The following is a 20,653-nucleotide window of genomic DNA, read 5'->3' as shown; positions in this document are numbered from 1 at the left end:
CAGCCGTGGAGGGCGTGGAGGGGCGGACCTGCACGCCTCCCGCGTCCCGGACAGGAACCAGCAGCCAGCCCGGGGTCGCCTCGAGGTTTTTCCCCAGTGCTTAGGGTCGGGTGCTGGCCTGGCTGCAGGCCACCGAGACGTCCAGGTGTGAACCTTGTCCTTGAACTCAAGCCCGCCGCCAACACAGTCCTGCTGATTTCCGTCGGACCGGGTCTCTGTCCCTGAGCCCCACCCACCCCTACTCTCCCCAGCTCTCCGGGGCCCCCACCAGAGGGTCCTCCTCAGGCTGCTCGTGGTCCCCCTCCGTTTCTCCCCGCCCTTCCCCTCCCTGTCACTGACCCCCACGTCCCTCTCTGTCTCTGTCTTTCCCTCCCCCATTTTTCACTGTCTCTGTCCCCCCGCCCTCCGGGTATGGGACACTCTGGACCGCCCCCAGCCCCACGGGAAGTCCTCCTGCAGACCTTCTGTGGTTCATAGCCTGGCCGACCTCAGCTCTCTTCTCAGCTTTTGGAAAAAACAAATAAATTACGTTGCTGAACAAGATCTCTCAGCTCCAGGAATAGAGTCCTAGAAATCTGATCGTGTCCAAGAGCACTCTGTGAGCGCAGGCAGCGCCTCCCCGAGGCCGCATTCTCCCAGGCACGGGCTGCGTGGACAGCGCCTCCCATGGCGCCGACGGCCCGCAGACCCGCTCAGGAGTCGTGGGGCAGGCCCGGAGAAGCACGCAGCCTGAGCGGGCCCCGGGGGCCCTCCCAGACCCCCGGACGGCCCCGGGGGGGGCACATGCTCCCTGGGCCCCCTCTGCCCCCCTACACTAGTGGGGGTCATTTTTCTGAGTCCATCCGCAGGCAGACGGTGACCTTGTCATGTTACACTGACAGGCACGCCACACGGCTGGAGAGCATCAGAGTGTCACCCTCCCCGGCAGTGTGGCCCAAGTGGCCACTCCTTCTGCAGGTCCCTGGCTGGTGGGAGCGTGTTCCCACCTCACCCCCTAGGGTCTGTGGACTGGGTTCCAGCGGCCCCTTCTGACTTCTAGCAGGAAAACCCGAGAAGGATCACAGAGGCCCCCGCTTGCCGCCAGGACCGCAGAGAGGAAGGGCACACGTCTCATGCCCTTGTCGGAGACTTTCCACTGCCGGACGCAGGCCCCGAGGAGAGCAGTGGGGTCCAGACCTCGGTTCCCAGCCCACCGGGGCGGGGGGGGGAGCTGTGGTCTTCTGCAGCGACATGACCCTCGTGCATGCCAGTGACTCGTTAGAAAGAGGGGAAGCGGAATAAAATCGCGCTCTGTGCAGAAGTCAGGACAGTGAGCAGGTGCTTTGGGGTCTGCGTTTCGTTGGTGAGCAGTTCTCTGCACTTCTGGGGGTGTCACTGTGGCCTGAGGTGGGGCAGGCACATCTCCCTGCAGCTGATGGGGATCCCTGGGTCCCGGCAGTGTCGTCAGAAAGTGAAATTAGCGGAGGGCAGTGTCGGGCACCACGCTCCCCAGCGGAGGGTCTTGAGAGCTGAAATTCCACCGACAGTCCCGCTCCCCGGGGGTCCAGGCGGCTCTCCCAAAGGCAGCGGCAAGAGCGCCCCCGGAACGGCCTGCAGTGTCATGAAGATGTGTCCCCCACCCACACTCCCACGGCCCCCCAGGCAGAACCTCAGCGGGCCAGGCCCTCCCGGCCACCGGGCCCGCCCTGGGAAGGGACCCCCCCCATCTCCAGGGAGGCCGAGCATCCAGGGACATCGAGGGGCTCGAGGTAGAAGGTCCAGTGGGTGTCTGGAGATTTTCTTCGTGACAATTTTAAGCAAGACAAACAGGAAAAAAGAGAGAGAGAGACAAGGAACAGGGTGGTTTCAAACTGCTTTCCAATTTCACACCGTCTCTTCCTGGCGGGAGGCTGCAGCTGAGAATGCGCTCCAGGCGGTGGGCTGGGCGCGGCGCTGCAGCTGCTCGCAGGATCAGGTGTTCTTGGGAACCCGGCTCGCTGGCCGCCCCGCATCTCTTGGCTGCTGAGCAAAGCTGCCCTGGGACAGGGGAGCCGTCTCTGCCCGCCCCAGCCTCCGTGCTGACCGCGCACTCGGAAGCCTCGTGCCCGCACCTCCGAGGACACGAGGTCTCCTCCCTCCTCCCTCCGGGCGGCAGTGTCTGCCCTGGGCCAGGGGGCAACGTGCCTCTGCAAAGGACCGGGCAGTGAACATGGCCGGCTGTCTGTGGGTTTACTTTCACAATCCTTTAAACATAGAATGGCTCTCTTACCTCACGAGCTGAACGGACACCGGCCACAGGCTGGATCTGCCCCGCCGACCCCGCCAGGGGCCAGAGCCCAGGCCGCCGGGGGCCCTCTGCCCACGAGGCTACCCCCGCCCTCCACAAGGGCTTTGCGGCTGAGCCTCCTCGCAGCAGCAGCAGCAGCCCTGTGTTCTTGGGAAGCAGCCTGGGTCCCACGCCCTTTCTCATCTCCCTTGTCGCTAGGTCGCTGTGGGCAGTGCGGGCGCCGCCTCTGTTCCAATGCGTTTGCCGCCAGTTTGCAGATAAGGGAGTCGAGGCTGGCTAGCAAGGGTGCATGGGTTCGCCAAGGCGGCCGTGAGCCGGGGTTCTCTGTGCTGCCCTGTGAGGGCCCCTGAGCGAGGAGGGTCCCGCCGACGCCCCGTGTCAGCCAGGAAGCCCCGAGAAGCGTCCCCCGGGCAGGCAGCCCGGGGCGTGCCCGAGCCTGGGAAGTCCCTCGGCTGCGTTGTCAACGTGACTGCCCCTGAGCTGGAAAGGCAGGAGGCGGCCCACGGAGTTTGCTTGGGAATCCGAGGCGGAGTAGGGGTGGGTGGGCCGGCCAAGCTTCGCGGGTTCAACCTGCCCCCCACCCCGAGAGCCAGTCCGGGCCCCCGGGGCTTCTGGCTGCAGGGGCTGCTCTCCTCTTGAACCCAAACCCTCAGAAGGGCGCTCTGGCACCAGATGCCGGGGCATGGAGGCTGCAAGATTCCAAAGCTGCCCATTTTCCACAGCGGATCAGCACGGAATTCCTCGACACAGCTGTTGCTGTAATTGGGTCCCATTAGGAAAGTGTGCGGTCTTGTTCAGGGCCCTCTGCCCCTCACCGCCCCCACGCACGGTGGTCCCGAGTTAGCAGGGCAGCTGTGACCAAAGCCTGTGCGCTCAGCTCTGCCGCACTGTCTCCTCCCTGAAGATTGGAAACATTCCTTGTGGGAGACAGCACAGCTCCTTTCCCTTGTCTTTCCCTCCAGCCCCCTCGCCGCCCTCCCCCCTCCCCCGGCCCCGCTCGATGCTCCAAACGGAACCAGTTCTGGGGAGGCTGCGTGACCTGACGCCTCAGGGCACGGACCCACGGGAGTCCCGGCTCTGCCACTTCCCAGCTGTGTGCCGCTGGATGAGTAACTCAACCTCTCTGAGCTCGGCGTTCCGGAGGGCAAGTGGGGATTACTAGAAGGTTATCGTGAGCTGAATGCAATGACTCAGAGGAGACTTCGGCAGGGCTGACAGTCACTGGCACCATGGTCATTGCTGATTTATTGTAACCAGAAGTGGAAACAGTGTATCTCTGGCTTCACCGGCTTGCACATGAGCAGACCCCCGAAGTGAGAGCCCGCTGATACCTGCAGAGGGAGTAGGTGGCATAAAGGAAAGATGAGAACCAGAGGCCAGAATTTTATCGGAAAGGCCCCGGTCCCCCAGGGCGTTGCCCCACAGGCACAGTGACCACTGGTTGTGCCTTTTCACTTTGTGTCACTTCTCTGTCCCTGGAAAGTGCCGCTCACATTGTGAAGAGAATTCACATTCACCTCTGCATTGAAACGCAGGGGCACGATCTCTGACCCTCCACCTTCAGGTTGTTAAAGGTTACCCCAAACCCCAGAGGTGGCGGTGGGAACTCAGCCCAGGAAGAGCCCGAGTCCCGGGGGGTTGGGGGGTGGAGGGGGTCAGGTTCCAGCCTCAGCCCAGTCGCGCGCGCGCGCACACACACACCCCGCCTCCGCCCCCCGTGGGTCTCTGGGCTTTCAGACGCGTGTGAGGCAAGCAGCCTTGGCTGGAGATCTATGACCCCTTCTTATTCACTTATGCTTATTAAGGATCATCTTAACAAACAAGTTATCGATGAGCCGGGTCAAGGTGAAGTGCATTAATATGATTCTGTCAATGTGCAGGTTATTTCTGTAACGAGAAAGGGCTGAGCATGAAAGACAAATGTGTGTGTAGAACCACTAACTGACCTGTGATTTATTTCCCCCCTTGGGAGACACCGAGGTGCAAAGGCACCAGGCTGCAGGGTCCCGGGAGCAGCTTCTCTGGACCGGCTGTCGTCAAGGTGTCCGGGGGGTCTGTGTCCGGGGCGGTCTGAAGGTCCAGGAGCCATCACGCACGGCCCGCAGGAGTCCCCCGGCATGAGGACGGCAGGGAAGTTGGTCCCACGTGCGGCTGACACTTGCGATGAATGAGCCACGTTCTGGGGCCGCAGAAGGGTTGGCTGCACAGGGACACACGGCTTTCGGAACATGAAAGACGTTCTAGGAAACCCAGCGAGCGCGTGTTAAGGCCGTCCTCTCTCCAGCCCCCGAGTGGCTGCTGGAGAGCAGGGACATGGACCTGTCAGCCCCCTTTATTTGTCCTGGCAGAGCCAGGAGCCCTCAGTTCTCCGGAGCTCTCACGAGGGCTCCCCCTTGGCTGGGGGGCTTCCCGCATCCCCCGTTAGCGCACCTGGTGCCCCGGGGGTGTGCCGGACTCTAGATGGGACCCGGAACGGGCACCTGGGGGGACTGGTGACTGTTGTGATTTTCCCTTCCGGGGTCTCATCCCTGACGCATCCTCCTCTGGGCCGGCCCGGGTGCCTGTCACCTGGGTTCCTGGGACGGAGGCCATTCTGTGCTCCAGCCCAGACAGTGCCTGGCAGTGGGGACGCTGCACCCCTGTGTCCAGGGCGCTGGTGCAGGACATGCAGGAGGGGTGGCCTTCTGGCATCAGGGATCAGGAGGGGTAGCCCCCACACGTCCTCCCCCAGGCTGTGCGACCCCAAAGGAGACGGTGAGCCCTGTGCTCGTCAGACATCGGTGTCTGATCTCTAGCCTGGGGCGCAGACACCCGGAGGGCAGGAGGCAAGGAGACGAGGGTCAGTGGGTTATGTCCCTGGGAGTCTTGCCAGGCTCACCAACTTTCAACACCAAGTTCGCAGCCCAGAAAATGTGGCGTTTCCGCTGGGTCGGCCCCCGGGACCCTTCTGCAGGGCTGAGACCTCCCGAGTACTCACGGTGCCTTCCAGCCCTTGGCGTCCTCCGCTCGCACCCAGACCCTCAGAAGGGGACTCTGGCACCAGCCCCAGAAACAGCCTGCTCTGCAGAGCTCCCCCGGCTTCCGGGGCGGGCGTGTCCCGTGCCTGGGACCGGCTACTGCGCGGCCCTGGATGCACCAGTCGCTCCCCTTCTAAGGCGGAAAGTTATAGCTTGTCACAAGTCATTGACTGGACCCGCCACGTGTCACCCTGCTCTTCTGATTTACAAGCACTCCCTTTGGGGACATCAATCTTCCAGAAGCAGGAGGAGGAAGCTGGCCACCAAGGCCAGGTGCGACCCTGGACACGCATCTCCCAGGACAAGGATCTGCGGGTGCCGTCCAGGGCTCAGTCTTCAGCTCGCCGCCGGCAGGGGAGGGGCGGGGGGGCCCGTGCCAGGCTGCTGATGTACGCGTGGACCTGGCGGCGCTCCCTCACCGGTCTGGGCCACCAGGCTGCTGTCCTGTGCCCGGGAGCTCAGCTGGACACGGAGCCCCCCACTGGGACCAATCTAGGAGGGCAGAGGCTCCCAGGCCGGGTCAGGGCTGGACCCAGGACACCCCACTCAGAAAGCGCTCAGGAAGGGCTGAGCAGTGTCTTTTGGGTGCAGGGGCTCTGAGACCTGGAGCTGCCCAGTGTGTGTGGGAGTTCGTCAGAGCTGGGGTGGCCGGCACTCTCTTCTCTCTTGAAAAGGATCGCTCGGGGGGTGGGCAGGGAGAGGGGATCCTTGCAGACAACCCCCCAGACAGCTGCCACCCCCAGGGAGGGTGGCCAGCCCAAGCGCTGTCCTCAAGCCCGCTCCTATCCCCATGGGATCAGACACAGGGGAAGGGCGAGGTCACTGTGGGGGCAGGCTGAGGGGGCCACCACTGTGCCTTCCTGTCGCCTGTGGCGCAGCCCCAGAGCAGCCTGGGTGGGCTGCGGCCCAGGCCGGGAGCTGGTGGGGGTAAGAAGTGGGACCCCCACCCAGACAGCTCTGAGGAGCCTGTGGCCCCGGGTCAAGGACGGGGACTTGCCGTCTGCTGGGGGCACTGGCGATGAGGTCGGCTAAGGCTCTGAGCTGTTAACCAGGTGGCTTGTGGGTTGGGGGAAGCTGGGGAGCCCCAGGCTGTTGGCATGGCCCTTATTTCCCGGCATCCTTTGTCAGCAAGACGCACGCACAGTTGCAGCGAGAACTCTGTTCCATCAGGTGCCTGGGTGACCGGCCTCGGAGGCCAGGCAGGCCCACACCTGCGCTGCCTTCAGTCTCTCCTTGGCAAAGGGGCTGACAGGCCTGCCCCGATCTGTGCCCCTGCCCCGCCGGCCCCGCTCACCACGGTCCCCGAGGGCCAGCAGCCTCAGAGGATGCCAGCGGGGTGCGGTGGGAGGCTGTGCTCCCTCTCTGCGCCTCTCTCACCTGTAAACGGCGACGCCCGCCCGTCCTCACAGACTTGTCCCGGGTTTTGGTGCTTCACGTGAGCCCAGCACCCGGAGCAGCGCCCACCTGGCCCTCTGTCCTCCGACACCTCAGCGTTGTTCCCTGGGCGACCTCTGACAGCTCCCCAGCTGATGGCGGGGAACCAGGGCCACAGCCTGAGCCCTGCCCCCAGGGCCCACCGTGCGCACCGGCACGCGGGCCAACAGGGGAGACGCCCGTGTTCTCCGCAGGGCGGACCCCTGACTCCAGCCAGCTGGGGACCAGGGCTTACATGAGGCTGCCCTGCCCCGCCATGTCCTGCAGGCCCTCCTTCCTCCCCTGCTCCCCACTGGCCCCCACCCTCCCATCTTGCCAGCACCAGCATCCCTGCTCACCCTCAGAGGCAAATCGAACCCCTCCCAGCCCATGAGGATGCCCCGCTGGGCCCTGGGGGCCTTTCCAAACCCGCCTGTCTCTTCCGTCTTCTGGGCCGGCTCCCCAGCCCCCACCCCACCTCTGCCCACCTCCACCCCCACTTCCTGCTTCGGCACTCCCGCTCCCAGAAGCTCCCAGACCCCTTGCTCCGTGGTCTCAGCTGGAGTCTGTGGGGCCCCTTCTGTGTTCGTGGTCGTGTTGCTGAAGGAGCGGGCGGGTTTGAAGCAGCTGATACCGGAGTCAGCACAGCTTCAAGGCACCTTTCATGGAGCAGTGCAGGCAAAGGGCGCTCAAAGGCTGCTTCTGGAACGAGGCTGGGCAGGAGGCCTGGGACAGACAGGGCTGGAAACCCTGGGAGAAGCCTCGGGGGCAGGAATCCGTTCATTCACTCCGCCGTTCACTCTGCAGAAGGGCCGGTGCGGGCACCCGCACCCCCGGGCCGGGCAGGGTGTCCAGCCAAGGGGCGCGTGCCACGCCGAGAGCAACCAGCGGACACAGTGTTCTCGGCACGTCCGTCCACAGGCAAACCGTGCCCGGTGAGCTGTGTCCGGGCAGGGCCGTGCTGGCCAGAAAAGCCATCTGCACCTCGTTAGCTCCTGCAGCCTCACCCCCAGGGGTCAAGAGAGACAGAAGCGCCTGCTCCCAGGGTGGAGGTCTAGCGGGGAGCATCTGGGAGAAGCAGGGGTGAGTCTAGATAGCAACCTTGCACGGGGCCCTGGAGGCCGAGTGACCTGCGGCTTCTCGTCAACCAAAGAAAAAGCTGGGAAGCTGGGACGTGGCTGTCCCTCACGCAGGTCTGCTTCCTTCCGTGGGACCCCGGGTGGGCTCCTAGGAAGGAGCATGAACCCTGACTTCGGGGTCCCAGGCAGGAGGCTTGGGCGATGCCTGGGGGGCCAGGAGGAGAGGGGCGGGGAGGGGTGGGGCGGGGAGGGAGGGCAGGCGAAGATGTTGGGCTGGGAATGTCAACAGCGTGTGGAGACCTCTGTGCGTTTCAGGACGGGCCCTCTGAAGGAGCCTGGGTCCTTTTTCGTGCCGTACTTGACTGTGTAAATATTTTTCTTAGGAGTCAAAAGAGAGTCTGCATTCATTGGGTAAGATCTCACTTGAAAGAACTGAGAAGGATCTGTTTAGGCACAAAAGCTAAAAACACTGTCCAAGGCGCCTTTCAAAAAAATCATTTCTGTAGCTCAAACACAGCCAGGCTGAGGGTTTTTTTTTTTTAATGCAAAAAATAAATAAATATTCCCCGCTCCCAGTTGAGAGCTCAAGAGTTTGTGTCAACACCGTTGGAGCCTTTGCTTTGGGAGCCAGAGTGGGCCCGGCCGGTGACGCTGCCCTCACGGTTCCTGGCAGAGCTGCCAGCGGGACCGGCACCCAGCCTGCCCGGCCTGGCCAGGGGAGGGCCCTCGCCTGGGTGGGTCTGGCCAGGGCTCAGGTGCGAGTCCCGGTCAGGAGGGTTGGCATGTGGCTTCTTTCCACCGGATGCACCCCTAGCGGCCTCCCGGGGCCTCCAGAGTCAGGAGGCCGGGACATGGGACACCCAGCAGCTCTTTGACCTTCGCCCCGTCCCTCCGACTCCCGAGCCTCCGCTTCCCGTCTGTAAAGCCGGCCTGGTGGCAGCAGTCACCCGGACAGGGCTGTGGTGGGACAGTGCAGGGACACGCCTTCGCGGGGCCTGGACGCACCCCCTGTGCCCCCCAGAAGGACTGCCCGTCGCCATCGTCCTGCGCCATCACCACGTCACTGCCACATTTACACCAGGGACAGTGGCCGCCATGGTAGGACTCCCATCCGGTCGGAGACTCAGCCCGAGAAGCATTCTTTAACAAGTGTGTCCTCCCAGAGGGGCCGCGGGCAGGGGCTGAGGAGCTGGACGTGGCGCGGCCCTGGGAGCCGTGGTGGGAGCTCCCTGGGCCCGCGGGAGGACACAGCCCAGCTGGGTGTAGATCCTTCCTGAGGGGGCAGGCTGCGTGGGGTCCGCAGCCGCTGACCTCCAGGGGTCACCGTCTCGGCCTTGACCTGCCAGCTCAGACTGCGTCCCGCAGTGTCCAGAGGTCAGGAGGGTGCGGCTCAGAGCCGGGCTGGCATGGGGGCGGCCCTCCGCCACGCCCTGGGGCCCCAGCCCCGCTCCTAGGACAACCCTGGGCCGTGACCGGCCCGGACAGCCCTGGCACTGCCCATGGGGGCCTCTTCAAGGGAGGGGCCTTGGAACCAGCCTTCAGCCCCCTCTGGACCCAGACACTGGGCTTTGGGTGGAAAAGGCAGCTTCAGCGGTGGACGGGAGAGGGTCAGAAAAAGGTGCGGGCTTGAAGGCCCAGAGTAAGAGGTCAGCAAATGAGGGCGCTTGGTGACCTCTCGGACCACAGGCCAGGCTTCTCTCTGGTTTTGGGAGCTGCGTGGCGGGGAAGCCCCATCTGGGCTGCCTCCTGGAGGTATGTTTTCAGATGTTTCAATAACAGACGACTTGGAAGGGAGAGAAACCTTCTGGGACGCATCTGTGACACCGAGCAGAAAGTCTGGTGCCCTCAGGGGACACGCCAGAGCTCCAGAGCTGTGAGCGAATGGACGTCTGTGTGTGTCTCCTCTGGGCGGACTTCTTGGAGAACAGAGGGTATTTATTTTAAGAGTCGAAAAAGATGTTTTGAGCAACCCCACTTAGCTCAGTCCTGGCATGGAGACCCGCAAGAGAAGCAAATGCTGGAGGTCAAACCTCGCTTTTTTGGCTAAACCGCTTAATCAAAACACACCTAATACTTCTGCTGGTGTGGAGACGGGGTTGAGCGCAGAGGCGGCCGTTGCCAACAGCCGGCCGGCCCGCGGCGCGTGTGCTGAGGGCTCAGCGAGCAAATTAAAGAGGTTTTTCAGCAAAGCGGTGGCTCTGGCAAGAGGAAGGCCAGGAAAGAGGCTCCAGAAGGGGCGCATGGGGCGGGTGTTTGCCCGAGGTCAGCGGTGGGGAAGAGCAGAGGTAACGCCCTGCACACCTGCGTCGGCGGGCTGTTGTGTCGGTGCCATTACGTCGGGGCAGGTAGAGATGCTGCGGGAACAGGCAGCCCCAGAGCCTGACCCTGCCCCACCCCCGGGAGGTTGCTTCTTTCTTCAGAGTCGTTGGCGGAGGGCTAGGCTGCCGCTGGACGGGGGTGTCCGTCCCGCTGGGCTGACGCCCCCACCACTCCCTGCATCCCGTGACTGGGAGACCTTGTGTCCTGCTCGCCGTGGTCCTATGGCTGTGCTTCAGGCCAGCCGCGCTGCTCCCCCCAACCCCCGCCCGACCGATGCCCATGGCTCTGTGCGGTCTCTCTTGCTTGGTGTGTTGCACTGGCGTCTCGACCTGTTGGGGCAGCGTGGTTTGAATGTCCACGTCCACAGCTCCTCTGACCACAGGCTCCTGGGTGGGGTGGGCGGAGGCCGTCACTGAACCTGGGGCACAGACCTCGCCAGACTCTTCCCGGAGGGAAAGAAGGGCCTTGACATGGCGTGGCCGGTGGGCCTCCGGGGCTGCTCCGTCCCATTTGGCCACTTCATAGCAGCTGACGGAGGACAGTGGCTCTGAGCACCCTCAGCCCACGTCCTCTGGGACAGTGGGGCTGGGTGGACGGCTGTCTTAAAGGACAGTGGAGAGCAGAGGGGAGGGCCGTGTGCTGCTTGTGATGTACCCGCTGGCCAGGCTCTGCCTGGAAAGTTTCTCCTGCTGGTTTTTGATCACGGGTATCTGGGTAAGTTGGGAGTGGTCTGTGTGGGTGACTCGGACACAGGGCCTGGAGCCGGGGGGATGCAGGGCCTGGAGCCAGGGGGACATGGGGCCTGGAGCCGGGGGGACGCAGGGCCTCGAGCTGTGGGGACGCAGCCTGCTCGTCTTCAGAGAGAGGGGCTGAAGGGGGAGCGGAGAACAAGGGAGGCCAGGGCCCCCCAAGTCACAGTGAAGATGAACTGGCCAGGAGCTGGCCTGCGTGGCACAAATTCCAACGAAGGGGCTGTGGACGGGGGCGGCTCCCACAGGGGCCGGCAGAGGGTGCTGGGGGCGGAGGCCTCCCGCTGGCTCTCCCACAGAGATGGCCCACACCTCAGGCGAGGGGAGCTGGGCTCGGGAACCTGTCTCCCCACGGACACAGGAGGCCGTCCCTTCCAACCAGGATTGGTGGAGGGGTGGAGCCCAGGAGGCCAGGTCCTGCCCCTGTGCACCTCTCTTGGGACACCAGGGAGACAAGAGAGAACCTTCCTCCACGATGCTGCCCACAACAGGCAGAGCTGGGAAGGCCCAGCTCTGGTTTCCGCTCAGCCTTTGACTCACATCAGGTCCGCGGCGGTTTTTATGCTGGTGGAGGCTCGCCAGCCCATCTCCCCGCCTCTCGGGAGCGGTACGGGGTCAGGGTGTCTGGGGGTCAGGGTGTCTGGGGGCCCGGGGTGCTGGAGCTGAAGCAGGCAGATTGTGCCCAAGGATGAGCCCAGAGCTTGCTGCCAGCGCAGCCCGGAGCCCCCTTGTCTCCCCGAGGCAGCTTCTCCCGGTGCCGAAATCGGTGACCGGCGCTGAAATTGGTGACCGGCGCTGTTGGCGATCAGAGGCATAGCTGGCGTGGGCACGTGACCAGCCGGGCCGGCCGAGAAAGCCAGCTCGCCCCCTTCCTCAGGACAGTTGCCTGTGCGCAGCGTGCTCGCCGGGGCTTCGTGGCCCCTGCACCTGGGCCGGAGGGTCCCTGGAGCCCCTTCCCTGGAGCCGTCCCCGCAGCAGAGTCGCTGGACGTGGCGTCCCCCAGGTCGTGAGACCCGGCCCTCAGATGGCAGGCGCTGGGTGGGCCTCCTCTGTCCGTCTCGCGAGGCAGGACCCGGGAGGGGCCGCTCCAGCGGGTGCGCCCCTTCTGTGCTTTTGCGCAGTGTCCTGGGGCTATGCTGCTTTGAAAAATCAAAGCACAGATTTATCCCTCTGGCTCAAGCTCCCCTCCTAAGGGACAGGCTGGTGAACCACAGAGCTCAGGGCCCACAGTGACTGTGTCCAGGGAGAGGGGCCTGTCTGCCTCCTGGGGAGCACGGCCCCTCCTGGGGAGCGCAGCCCCTCCCCTCCTGGGGAGCACGGTCCCCTCCTGGGGAGCACGGCCCCTCCCGGGCACTGCAGGTTTTCCTGGGATCTCTCGCCTCCTGTCCCGGCACTGACTGAGCCTCCGGCCAGCCCTCTTGGCTCTGGGTTTGAGAGTGAAAATCAGACAGGCAAGGGGGCAGCCCGTCTGCTGCAGAGCTCAGCCCCCAGCGTCTGAGGGCACCTCGTCTCCCCCACGGCCTGTCCAGCCCAGGCCCGGCAGGGACCGCGCACCTGGAGACCGGGTCTCTCCCTGGGAGACCTTCCTAGTGTCTCTGTTGGTCCCTCTCCTGCCTCGTTCTCTGTTTTCGCTGCTAGTCGCATTCCAAGCCACAATTTCAGAATCTATTAAAAGAAACATAAAATCCCCAATTGGTTAGAATTCTCAACATTTAAAAATATGACTTACTGTTATTACAGCTGAGCCCGGGCAGCTCCGCCAGCGTTTTGGAACTCAGCATCCGGGCCCGCTGACCCGGCCTGCGTGGGCACTGGCGGGCACTCTCCTCCACGCTTGTCATTTGAAAAGACAATCGTGTCGTTTTAAGAGGAGGAGAAACAAGGCCGCTGGATTTGACTCCACGTCTCATTTCATTTTTCAAATACTAGGTTCCGCCTTGGTTTCTCTTCCTATGGAAATGACACGGCCGTGTGTCTCCATGTCTGTGCACCGCACTTGTGATCCAGAAGGGAAAACCCCTTTACACAGCTAATTTGTCGGCTTGCTTAGCTCAGAGAGTGCTCTGGGACCTGTCGCTGAAGTGCCACCCCTCTGGAGTGGAACTTGCTGGTTTTTAGGAGACGCCAGCCAGGCAAAATGCTACATCTCTCCAGAGCTGAGCCAAGGAAAGCTCTGAGTTGAAACAGTCTGGTGGAAGAAAGATCCAGGATGGCTGGCACGTTCTTTCCTCACTGTCCCAAGCCAGTGTACCTGGGCAGGGGGAGAGCAGGCATCCTGCACGGCCCACTGCCCACTGCTGGGGGAGGGGCGTACCCTTGGCACATGCGTGACGCTGAAGCCACTGCTTCTCTGCCTTGGCCTGATTTCCTTTGAGAAGCCTCCTCCAAAACCCACAGAGAAATGTCCCTTTCCCAGGGATCAGGGGTAAAGAACAAGCTAGAAATGGTGCCACCTCTGATTTTCCAAAACAGCAGAACCCAACAGATGGTGTCAGCTCCCCTCCCTGCCTGTCCGTCTCCTGTCCCCTGCCCCTTCCCCACCCACGGCCTGGCCTCAGGCAGCAGTGCAGGGATGCAGCTGACCTCTGCCCTCTGCTCTGGCCTCCACCACGTCTCTCCCTGTGGCTGGTGTGGCCGAGTCCCGGGCTGAGCCCGCTTGCTCCCCTGAGCTCTGTCTCCCACACTGGGCTGTGAGCCCCACGCAGGCCGGGCAGTGCGTCTTCCTGCTCCCCTGCGGGCGGCACAGCACACACGCCCAGTCACCTCCAAATACAGGCCACTCGGTCACGGCAGAACTCGGAAGTAACAGAGGCTGTCAGAGGAGTCCAGCGTCTCCGTGGCCCCATCGCACCGTTGCTAACAATATGTGGGGTGGGCACTCAGGCCCCCACGAGTGGGCCTGTTCCCAGTCACTATGGGACGAGGCTGAGCCACACGAGGTGGCTCTGTCCCTACAAGGGCCCAGCTGCCTTCCCGGAGGACAACGTCCCTGTGCAGCAAACGGGGAGGCCAAGGACCCCTGTTCTCAAGAGGGCTTTGGTTCACGCTGCGGAGAGGCCGCTAGCCCCACCCTCACCATCTCGGAGGACGTCTGCCACCCCCACGACGTAGGACTTGAGAACTGCACTTTGTCAGACACTAACAACCCCTTTCCAAATTGTTTTGCAGCAAATGCTGACGGACGGGGAGGTGTCGTCGCAGGAGGGCTGCATCCAGAAGGTAGGAGAGCCGGCTTGACCCTTCTCGCCTCCGTCGCTGGGCGCCCCCTGGGGCGGCGTGACCGAGGCCGGTCGAGCGCGCGCAGAGCGGCGTTTCCCGAGCGGCCGGGGGCTGCTGTCCTCACGGTGGGCAGGTGGGGGCTCCCGTCTCGGAGCCACCTGAGCTCGGGGGACCAGGCGAGCCACGTACCCGCGGCAGGCGCGTGGAAAGGAGAGGCACAGGCTGCGTTTATTTGCCTGCCTTCACCGGGTACTCGCAGGAAAGAATCTAGAGCGGAAAAGACACTACGGGCGGCAGACTCAGCAAAGCCTTTCGCTGGTCTCAGCCTCCTCGCAGGGCTCAGGCGTGGCGCTCAGTGAGCGGACCGCCAGGTGAAAGGCAGTGTCGACGTGGGCGCCGTCGCCTGGCGATGGATGCGAGCGGGCTGACAAACATTGGCTCTAACAGGTCCCGAGAGTGAACCAGACCCAGAAAAATGCACACATCTGCAGGGGCGAGCACACGCTCACGGCAGGCATGTTCCTGCGCGTGCACGCTGCGGGCTCCTCGGCCAGCAGGGGGATCGGGCGCAGAAATCGGCTCCAAAACCCAGAGGCCATTCCTCAGACAGAGCTCGGCGTCTAGAGAATTCGGGCCGTCCACGCACACGCACGTGCACACCAGACACACGTGCACGCGGACACGTACAGACACACACACCCCACAGCTGCTGCGGGGTTTTGGATCTTCCAGCAGAATTAGAACAGCATTTTCTCTCCAGGCGTCAAGGCTTCAAAGCGCCACCTAGACTAAGCGGAGCGAGCCAGAGCCCCCGCGCTGCCGGGCCGCGGCAGGAGCACGGCCAGGCGGCAGGGTCGCGGGTCAGCCCCGCGCTCCCACGTGGCAGGTGCTGCCGCCTCGGTGTCAGTGCCTGCCCGGAGCTGCGCTCATGGGGGTGCTGCCCTCTCTCCTGGGGGTGGGGGCTCAGGGACACCATTAGTTTGCCTTCCTGTCACCCTGAAGGTTCCTTTTTAGGCCTGGAAGTGAAAAGGAAGCAATTTGTTGGTTCTGCCAAACTTTGTGAGCTCCCTCCTGCGCCTGGCTGGATGGTTAGGTGTCTGGGGGAACTTGTGTCTGGGGGGACCTGTGTGTAAGGGAAGGGGGCCTGCCCTTCTCACCAAGTTCAACCCCAGAGACAAGATTCTGGAGAAATCCGTGCAATGGGGGACGTCGTCTGACCCTGTGGTGACCTCCTGAAAGGGTGACCTCTGGCAGGGGTGACCCTCTGACCTCGTTCGTCTTCGTAACGGTGATCTGCGTCTGGCCCTGGTGGGACCCTTTTGTCTGAGCAGACGCTGAGACAAGGGCGCCCTGCCCCTGAGTACCGTCCAGACCCCCCAGCCCCCCTGCACCCCGCCATCCCTCCCGTCCTGGTCTCCCCTGTGTTCCCTGCTGAACCACACAGCCCGCGTCACTCTCCGCCGCCACCCCGCTCCAGTCTCTGCGTTCCCGAGTCCTCCTCCTCCCTGTGCGCCTGCCACGGCCCCTGTCCCTGCGGCTCCCCCGCAGGTGCGCTGCACTGCCCCGCGCTCTGGTGGCACTGAGACTGTGCCCGCTCACCCAGGTGTGCGCCCCGGCTGCACCTGCTTGTCCCCCAAAGTCACTTTGTCTGAGGTCCGCTGCCTCGCCCTCCGTGCCGGGACCCCTGGGACTGCTCGCCCATCAGACTGACTCTATTTAGTCTCTGTTTACTTAGAGGGGAAGCCCGGGGCTCCTGGAGAGCAAACATCTGTGGGAGATAATCTAGTGAGTTGTCCATCCATCACTCGGGTCGCCTGGCTCCCTGGAGAGCCCGCCGGAGCCTGTAATAAAAAGGCCGGGCGAAGAGGCTTTGGGGACAAATAAAGAGCCGTGTTAAGGGCCTGCTGAAAATGGATGGAAGACATTATAAGGCTCAATGGCCGTCTTATCAAAATCCAATAGGATAGACATTTGGCAAAAGGCTTAAATTTATTCTTTGACTTTCTGGAGGGCTTGAATTTATCCGTTAACAAGAGTGTAGTCCACCCGGGGAGATGGTATCTGCTGAAAGAATTTTGATTCAATCTCTTTGGCGATACGGAAGGGGAAGCCCCAGGCCCCCAGCGGCCGCCCCATTGTCTTGCTTTATCTTGTTTTCTTTGACCGTCTTGAAAAGGAAGGACGTGTTAATACAGTACGCGGAGGGAAGTGACCTTTCTTCTTTTATTTCTCTTTCGTCTCCCTCTTTCTCTGCCCGCGCCGCCTCCGCGCCTCCAACACATAAATCCATCAGGGAATTCGCATCAGTGGGGCTGGGATCGGAGCCCGGGAAGGTGCCCCTTCAGACGCTTCACAGACCGTGGCCGGCCCAGCACGCGCGGCAGGCCAGGGGTGGGGAGGCCCGAGGCTTCGAAGGAGACTCAGAAATAAATTGAGTTCACAAAGCCCTGGTGCTGAGGACGGAACGTGATGTTTCCATAAATCTCTCCCTGTTATTACGTACAAAATGCTACAGGTCATGAAAGTCATCTGATAGCTTCGCCTGGCGTTGTCCAAGCAGGGTGATTGATTGATAATTATGATAATTTGTGAAATGATTATTTGGATGTTAGGACCACAGCCTGTCCCACTGACAAAATGCCTCTGGGAACGGGCGCCCCCGTCTCCTGGGGCCCCCCAGGGCGGCTGGGCGGCCGCTGAAGGATGAGCCGGGAAGCCGGGGGAGCGCCAGGGGGTGGGAGTGGACTCGGACGGGCAGCCTCCGCGTGTCTTTTGTGCAGCAGCGACTTGAGAAGCCTGCACAGCTCCCCGAGCTCTAAGCGAGGCTGCAGCCAGCTGTGCCTTGAAGGCTCGGGGCCGAGTCCTGGCCTCACGGGCCAGTTAAGCTCAGCACACACCGCGGACCCAGGCGTCTGTGATCGGTGTCGCCTTCTGTGGTTTATTTCCTTTGCATTACTTTTCCCCTGGAGGACAAGGAGCCGTGAGCGCGCGTGGCGGCCAGCTGGTCTCACGGGGACCAGAGCAAGCATGGTTGTCCCTGCCGTGGTTTGCTTGTGTCGGCGAGGTTAGTTGTTGGAAATCTTTGCTTTTCCTCTTTCCCTCCCCGCCAGCAACACTCAGGGGCCGCCAAGGTGCTGCAGCGTACCTACAAGGCGCTTTACTCCGGGAAAGTCACAGCAGAGCCCCCCGCCCTAAGAGCCCGGCCCTGCCAATTAATAATTTGCATGTGAGATCGGTTATGTCTTTATGAAATCAAAGTGTGTTTAGCTGCCTCGGAGACAGCGCTGAGTTGATTTTGATAATCTCAGGCTGAATAGACTCGCTTCGTTCCAGTAAAGCCCCGGACAAAGGCTGGACAGTGTCTGAAAGCCCTCCGGAGACGTGCCTCCCTTTCCTTTGTCCGGGGCTGCTGATAAAAGAACCGGGAGTCCATTAATTCAGTGAATGGACACACAGCAAAGTCAGTCCCCTCCTGAGAACAGTGATGTTGGGGTCAGCCTCGGCTGCCATGGAAACTAAGTGCTCCTAAGAAGTTTGCATCCTTGATTTTGCTGAATCAAAGGCTGCAGAGTGGAGAGGTGTAACGGGGCCAAGACGCGGAAAGTCGGAGAGCACCGCCCCTGCCGGTCCCCTTCCCGCGACAGCTCCGGGCCGGTGGCCCTGGGGACCCCCGGCGGCCGCCTGGGGACCAGCCTCGAGCCTGGCTCTTGCCCCTCCCTCAGGCCTCCTTTCCACAACTGCAGCTGCTCATCTGAAGAGGCCCTTAGGCCCGACTCTGGTGGCTCAGATGCCGAGGGCAGAAAATCAGGCCTGAGGGAGGAGCCGCAGCCTGGAAGTTCAGGTTCCCTCCACCTCAGCGCCCCGGGTGGACTCTGCCCTCCGGCCACCTCGCAGGGCCTGAACTTGCCCGGGGGCGGGAGGGCGGGTGGCGCTGCGGCCCCTTCCCAAGCAGATAAGGGTGATTAATGGGCCAACAGCCGTCCTGTGACGAGGGGTGAGTATGGGCAGCGCCTGGCGGGGTGACAGTGTTATAAACGCAACCCTTTTGCATTTTGCCCCTGCCAACGGAGCTGACTTGACTCCCCCCACCCGCCCCCGAGGACCTCTGAGATCAGCGTAAACCATCAGATCAAGCTGGCAGACGGCAGGTGACTGGCTCCTGCGCAGTGAGGAAGTGCCTCCCGCAGACCTGCGTGTCTGCGGAGGGCCTCGTCTTGGCCGCGCCGGCCCTAGTGGGCCCACCTGAGCCTGAGACCCTCGCTGGGCGGGTGGGAGGAAAGAGGTGGGGCTTTCCTCTGTTTTGCTGGTGAGAAAGCGACAAATGAGGTTTCCTTTCTCACACGGAAGCGTCCCTCGTGGAAACGCCTGAAAGGCCGCCGGGCTGCAGTCTGGGGTGGAGGTCCTGGGGGGGCGCGGGGTCCAGAGCCCACCCGGCAGGCAGGGCCCCCTCCTCGGGGTCTAGCAGCAGTTCCTGTGGGCGCGTGGGAGCAGGCGACACGGGGACTCCCCTCTGTGGTCAGGCCCTCCCCCGCCCTGTTGACCCTTTTGCCCAAACTTCACCCTTAAGCCAGGGCAGACAAACGTCACCATTTCAAAGAACGGATTCAGAACTTGAGAACGTGCATCACACGGAAAGTAAGCTTTGTCCTCACCAGAGACCCAGGGAGGCCGGGCTGGGTCCACCGGCCCTGCCCAGCCCAACCCCCGCCCTCTGAACCAGGCTCTGCCCTGGCTGGTGAGGCCCTAGGCCTTGAACTTGAACTTCGGCGTTCCTGTTTCCTCCCCTGCAAACAGGGAGGTAATCAGGGCCCCCAGCGCCTGAAGGCCCCAGGCACCGAACGGGTGGAGGCTGGGCGCAGCGCCGGGCACCAGGCTGCTGAGTGGGCCCGGGCACTGTGGCCGCTGTTGCTGGCATGGGACGCGGGCCGATGTTGCGCTGGGGGCCCGGCCGTGGGAAAGGGAGCCAGGCCCCGCGGCAGACACCTGACTCCGAGGTGGCAACATCGCCACCTGCAGCGGGACGGAGGTCACAAGCGTGGTGGCCGCCCCAGCACCTCGGGGTGTCCTGGCGGCCCACGCGGACGGTGCTCAGGAAGGTGGCCGGGAGAGCTCGCCTCTGCAGCCACCGAGTAATGGCGAGGATTTACTGTCTACATTAGCGGCTTTGTAAGGGCCAGATGGTGGTGTCCATAAACCCCGTCATCTTCAGGTGGGTGCGATGGAGAGTTAATTAAATTGCGCCGCACTATTAGGGGAGAAAAATATATCAGCTCGAGGCCTCCTTCGCGTCCCTGCTTGGCAGGCAGCAGCCGGTGTCACTGGCGTGGGGGCGCGGCCTCTCCCCTCCCGCGCGCAGGGACAGCCACAGGGCCCCCTGCTCTGCAGGCCCTGCCATCGGGCCATCTGGGCGCTTATCTTCGCTCTGAGCGTAAGGCCAGCTTCTGGTTTTACACACATGGCATCAAGCTGGCCCGTCCCTCTCCAGGGAAAAGGCCGCCCACGTGGGTGCTGTGGCCCCTTGGGGCCCCTCCCGCACACGGTCACCTCCAGCAGTGCCCGCTTCTCTCTCGGGGTGCCGGTGGAATGCCCAGGCCTCCAGGAAGGGCCGGCTTCCTGAGGTCCCCTCACGCCTCTGCTGGTGTCCCCATGAAGGTCTTGGGGGGCCAGGCTGTGTGCCTGCAGTCATGCAGTTTCCAGGCAGGACCCTGGGTGGGCCCTCGGTCCTGAGAGTGGGGAGCAGAACCTCCCATTGCTTCTCCTGGCCCAGGACCGTGCGGGAGCTTGAAGGGCCGCATCCTCCCCGCGGGGGCTGCCCTCGAGGCCCGGCTGGCTGGCAGGCGGAGACTCGGGGAAGGCCGAGTCCGCTCCACCTGCCTGAGAAGCCGGCTGCTGCCTGGCAGGCGCCTGCGCCGGGCTTGGGGATTTGGCAGGTCCCTGACTCCCCTGCGGTGTGGCACTGGCTTCCTGCGTGTGTGGCCCAGGTGTGCGTGGGGAGGGTCCCCGTGGGGCCTGACGGCGCCTGACCCTGAGCCTCCAGCCTCTGTGGCAACCCCCAGAGCAGCTTCTGCACTCACGCCGCCGCTGGGCACTGACCAGCGCTCAGCCTTGGCTGGTGGGAGGGGCCGGCGGGGCCAGGGCAGTGGGCTTCCTGGAAGAGGTGGCACTGGAGCTGGCACACGGCCGGTTCCCAGGTGACAAGCTGAAGTCAGGAGAACCACCTGAGGTGTACGGGAAGAGAACAGAGCCCATGGCAACGCAGGGACACTGTGCACGTGGAGGGAAAAGCAAGGCAAGCGCGCTTCTTATCGCCCTCCTGCAGCCTGCCTCCGCCCCGCCCCCTTGCCGTGGGTTTCTTGGGTGCCCCTGACCTTTAAGGGTGACCCGCTCATCCTCGGTGGGGGGGGCTCTGGCCTTTGGTGCAGAGCTGCCAGGGGGAGTGATGCCGGGTTAGGCGCGGGCGGTGTCCTGGGTCCCTTCGCTGGGAGGGGTCCCAGAGACCCTACATCCGCCAGTGAGACCAGAACAGGCCTGGCCGCCTGTGCTGGCGATGAGACTGGTGAGTGACGCAGCGGCCCAGGTCGGCAGGACCCC

The 20,653-nt window shown here is 63.2% G+C and overlaps 1 protein-coding gene across 1 annotated transcript in view; it reads left to right on the top strand.

The window, feature by feature from the left end:
- The window catches only part of PRDM16 (PR/SET domain 16), a 311,746-nt gene that overhangs the window by 141,676 nt on the left and 149,417 nt on the right, over window positions 1-20,653 (top strand). The window contains exon 3 of the mRNA XM_072975567.1: window positions 14,012-14,062. Coding sequence (XP_072831668.1) covers window positions 14,012-14,062 — 51 coding nt within the window. The remainder of the gene's footprint in view (window positions 1-14,011; window positions 14,063-20,653) is intronic.

This window comes from Vicugna pacos, chromosome 13 (assembly GCF_048564905.1).
Source record: "Vicugna pacos chromosome 13, VicPac4, whole genome shotgun sequence".
NCBI classification, from domain to species: domain Eukaryota; kingdom Metazoa; phylum Chordata; class Mammalia; order Artiodactyla; family Camelidae; genus Vicugna; species Vicugna pacos.
The sequence above is the reverse complement of the archived record's forward strand: the minus strand, read 5'-3'. Positions and strand labels throughout refer to the sequence as shown.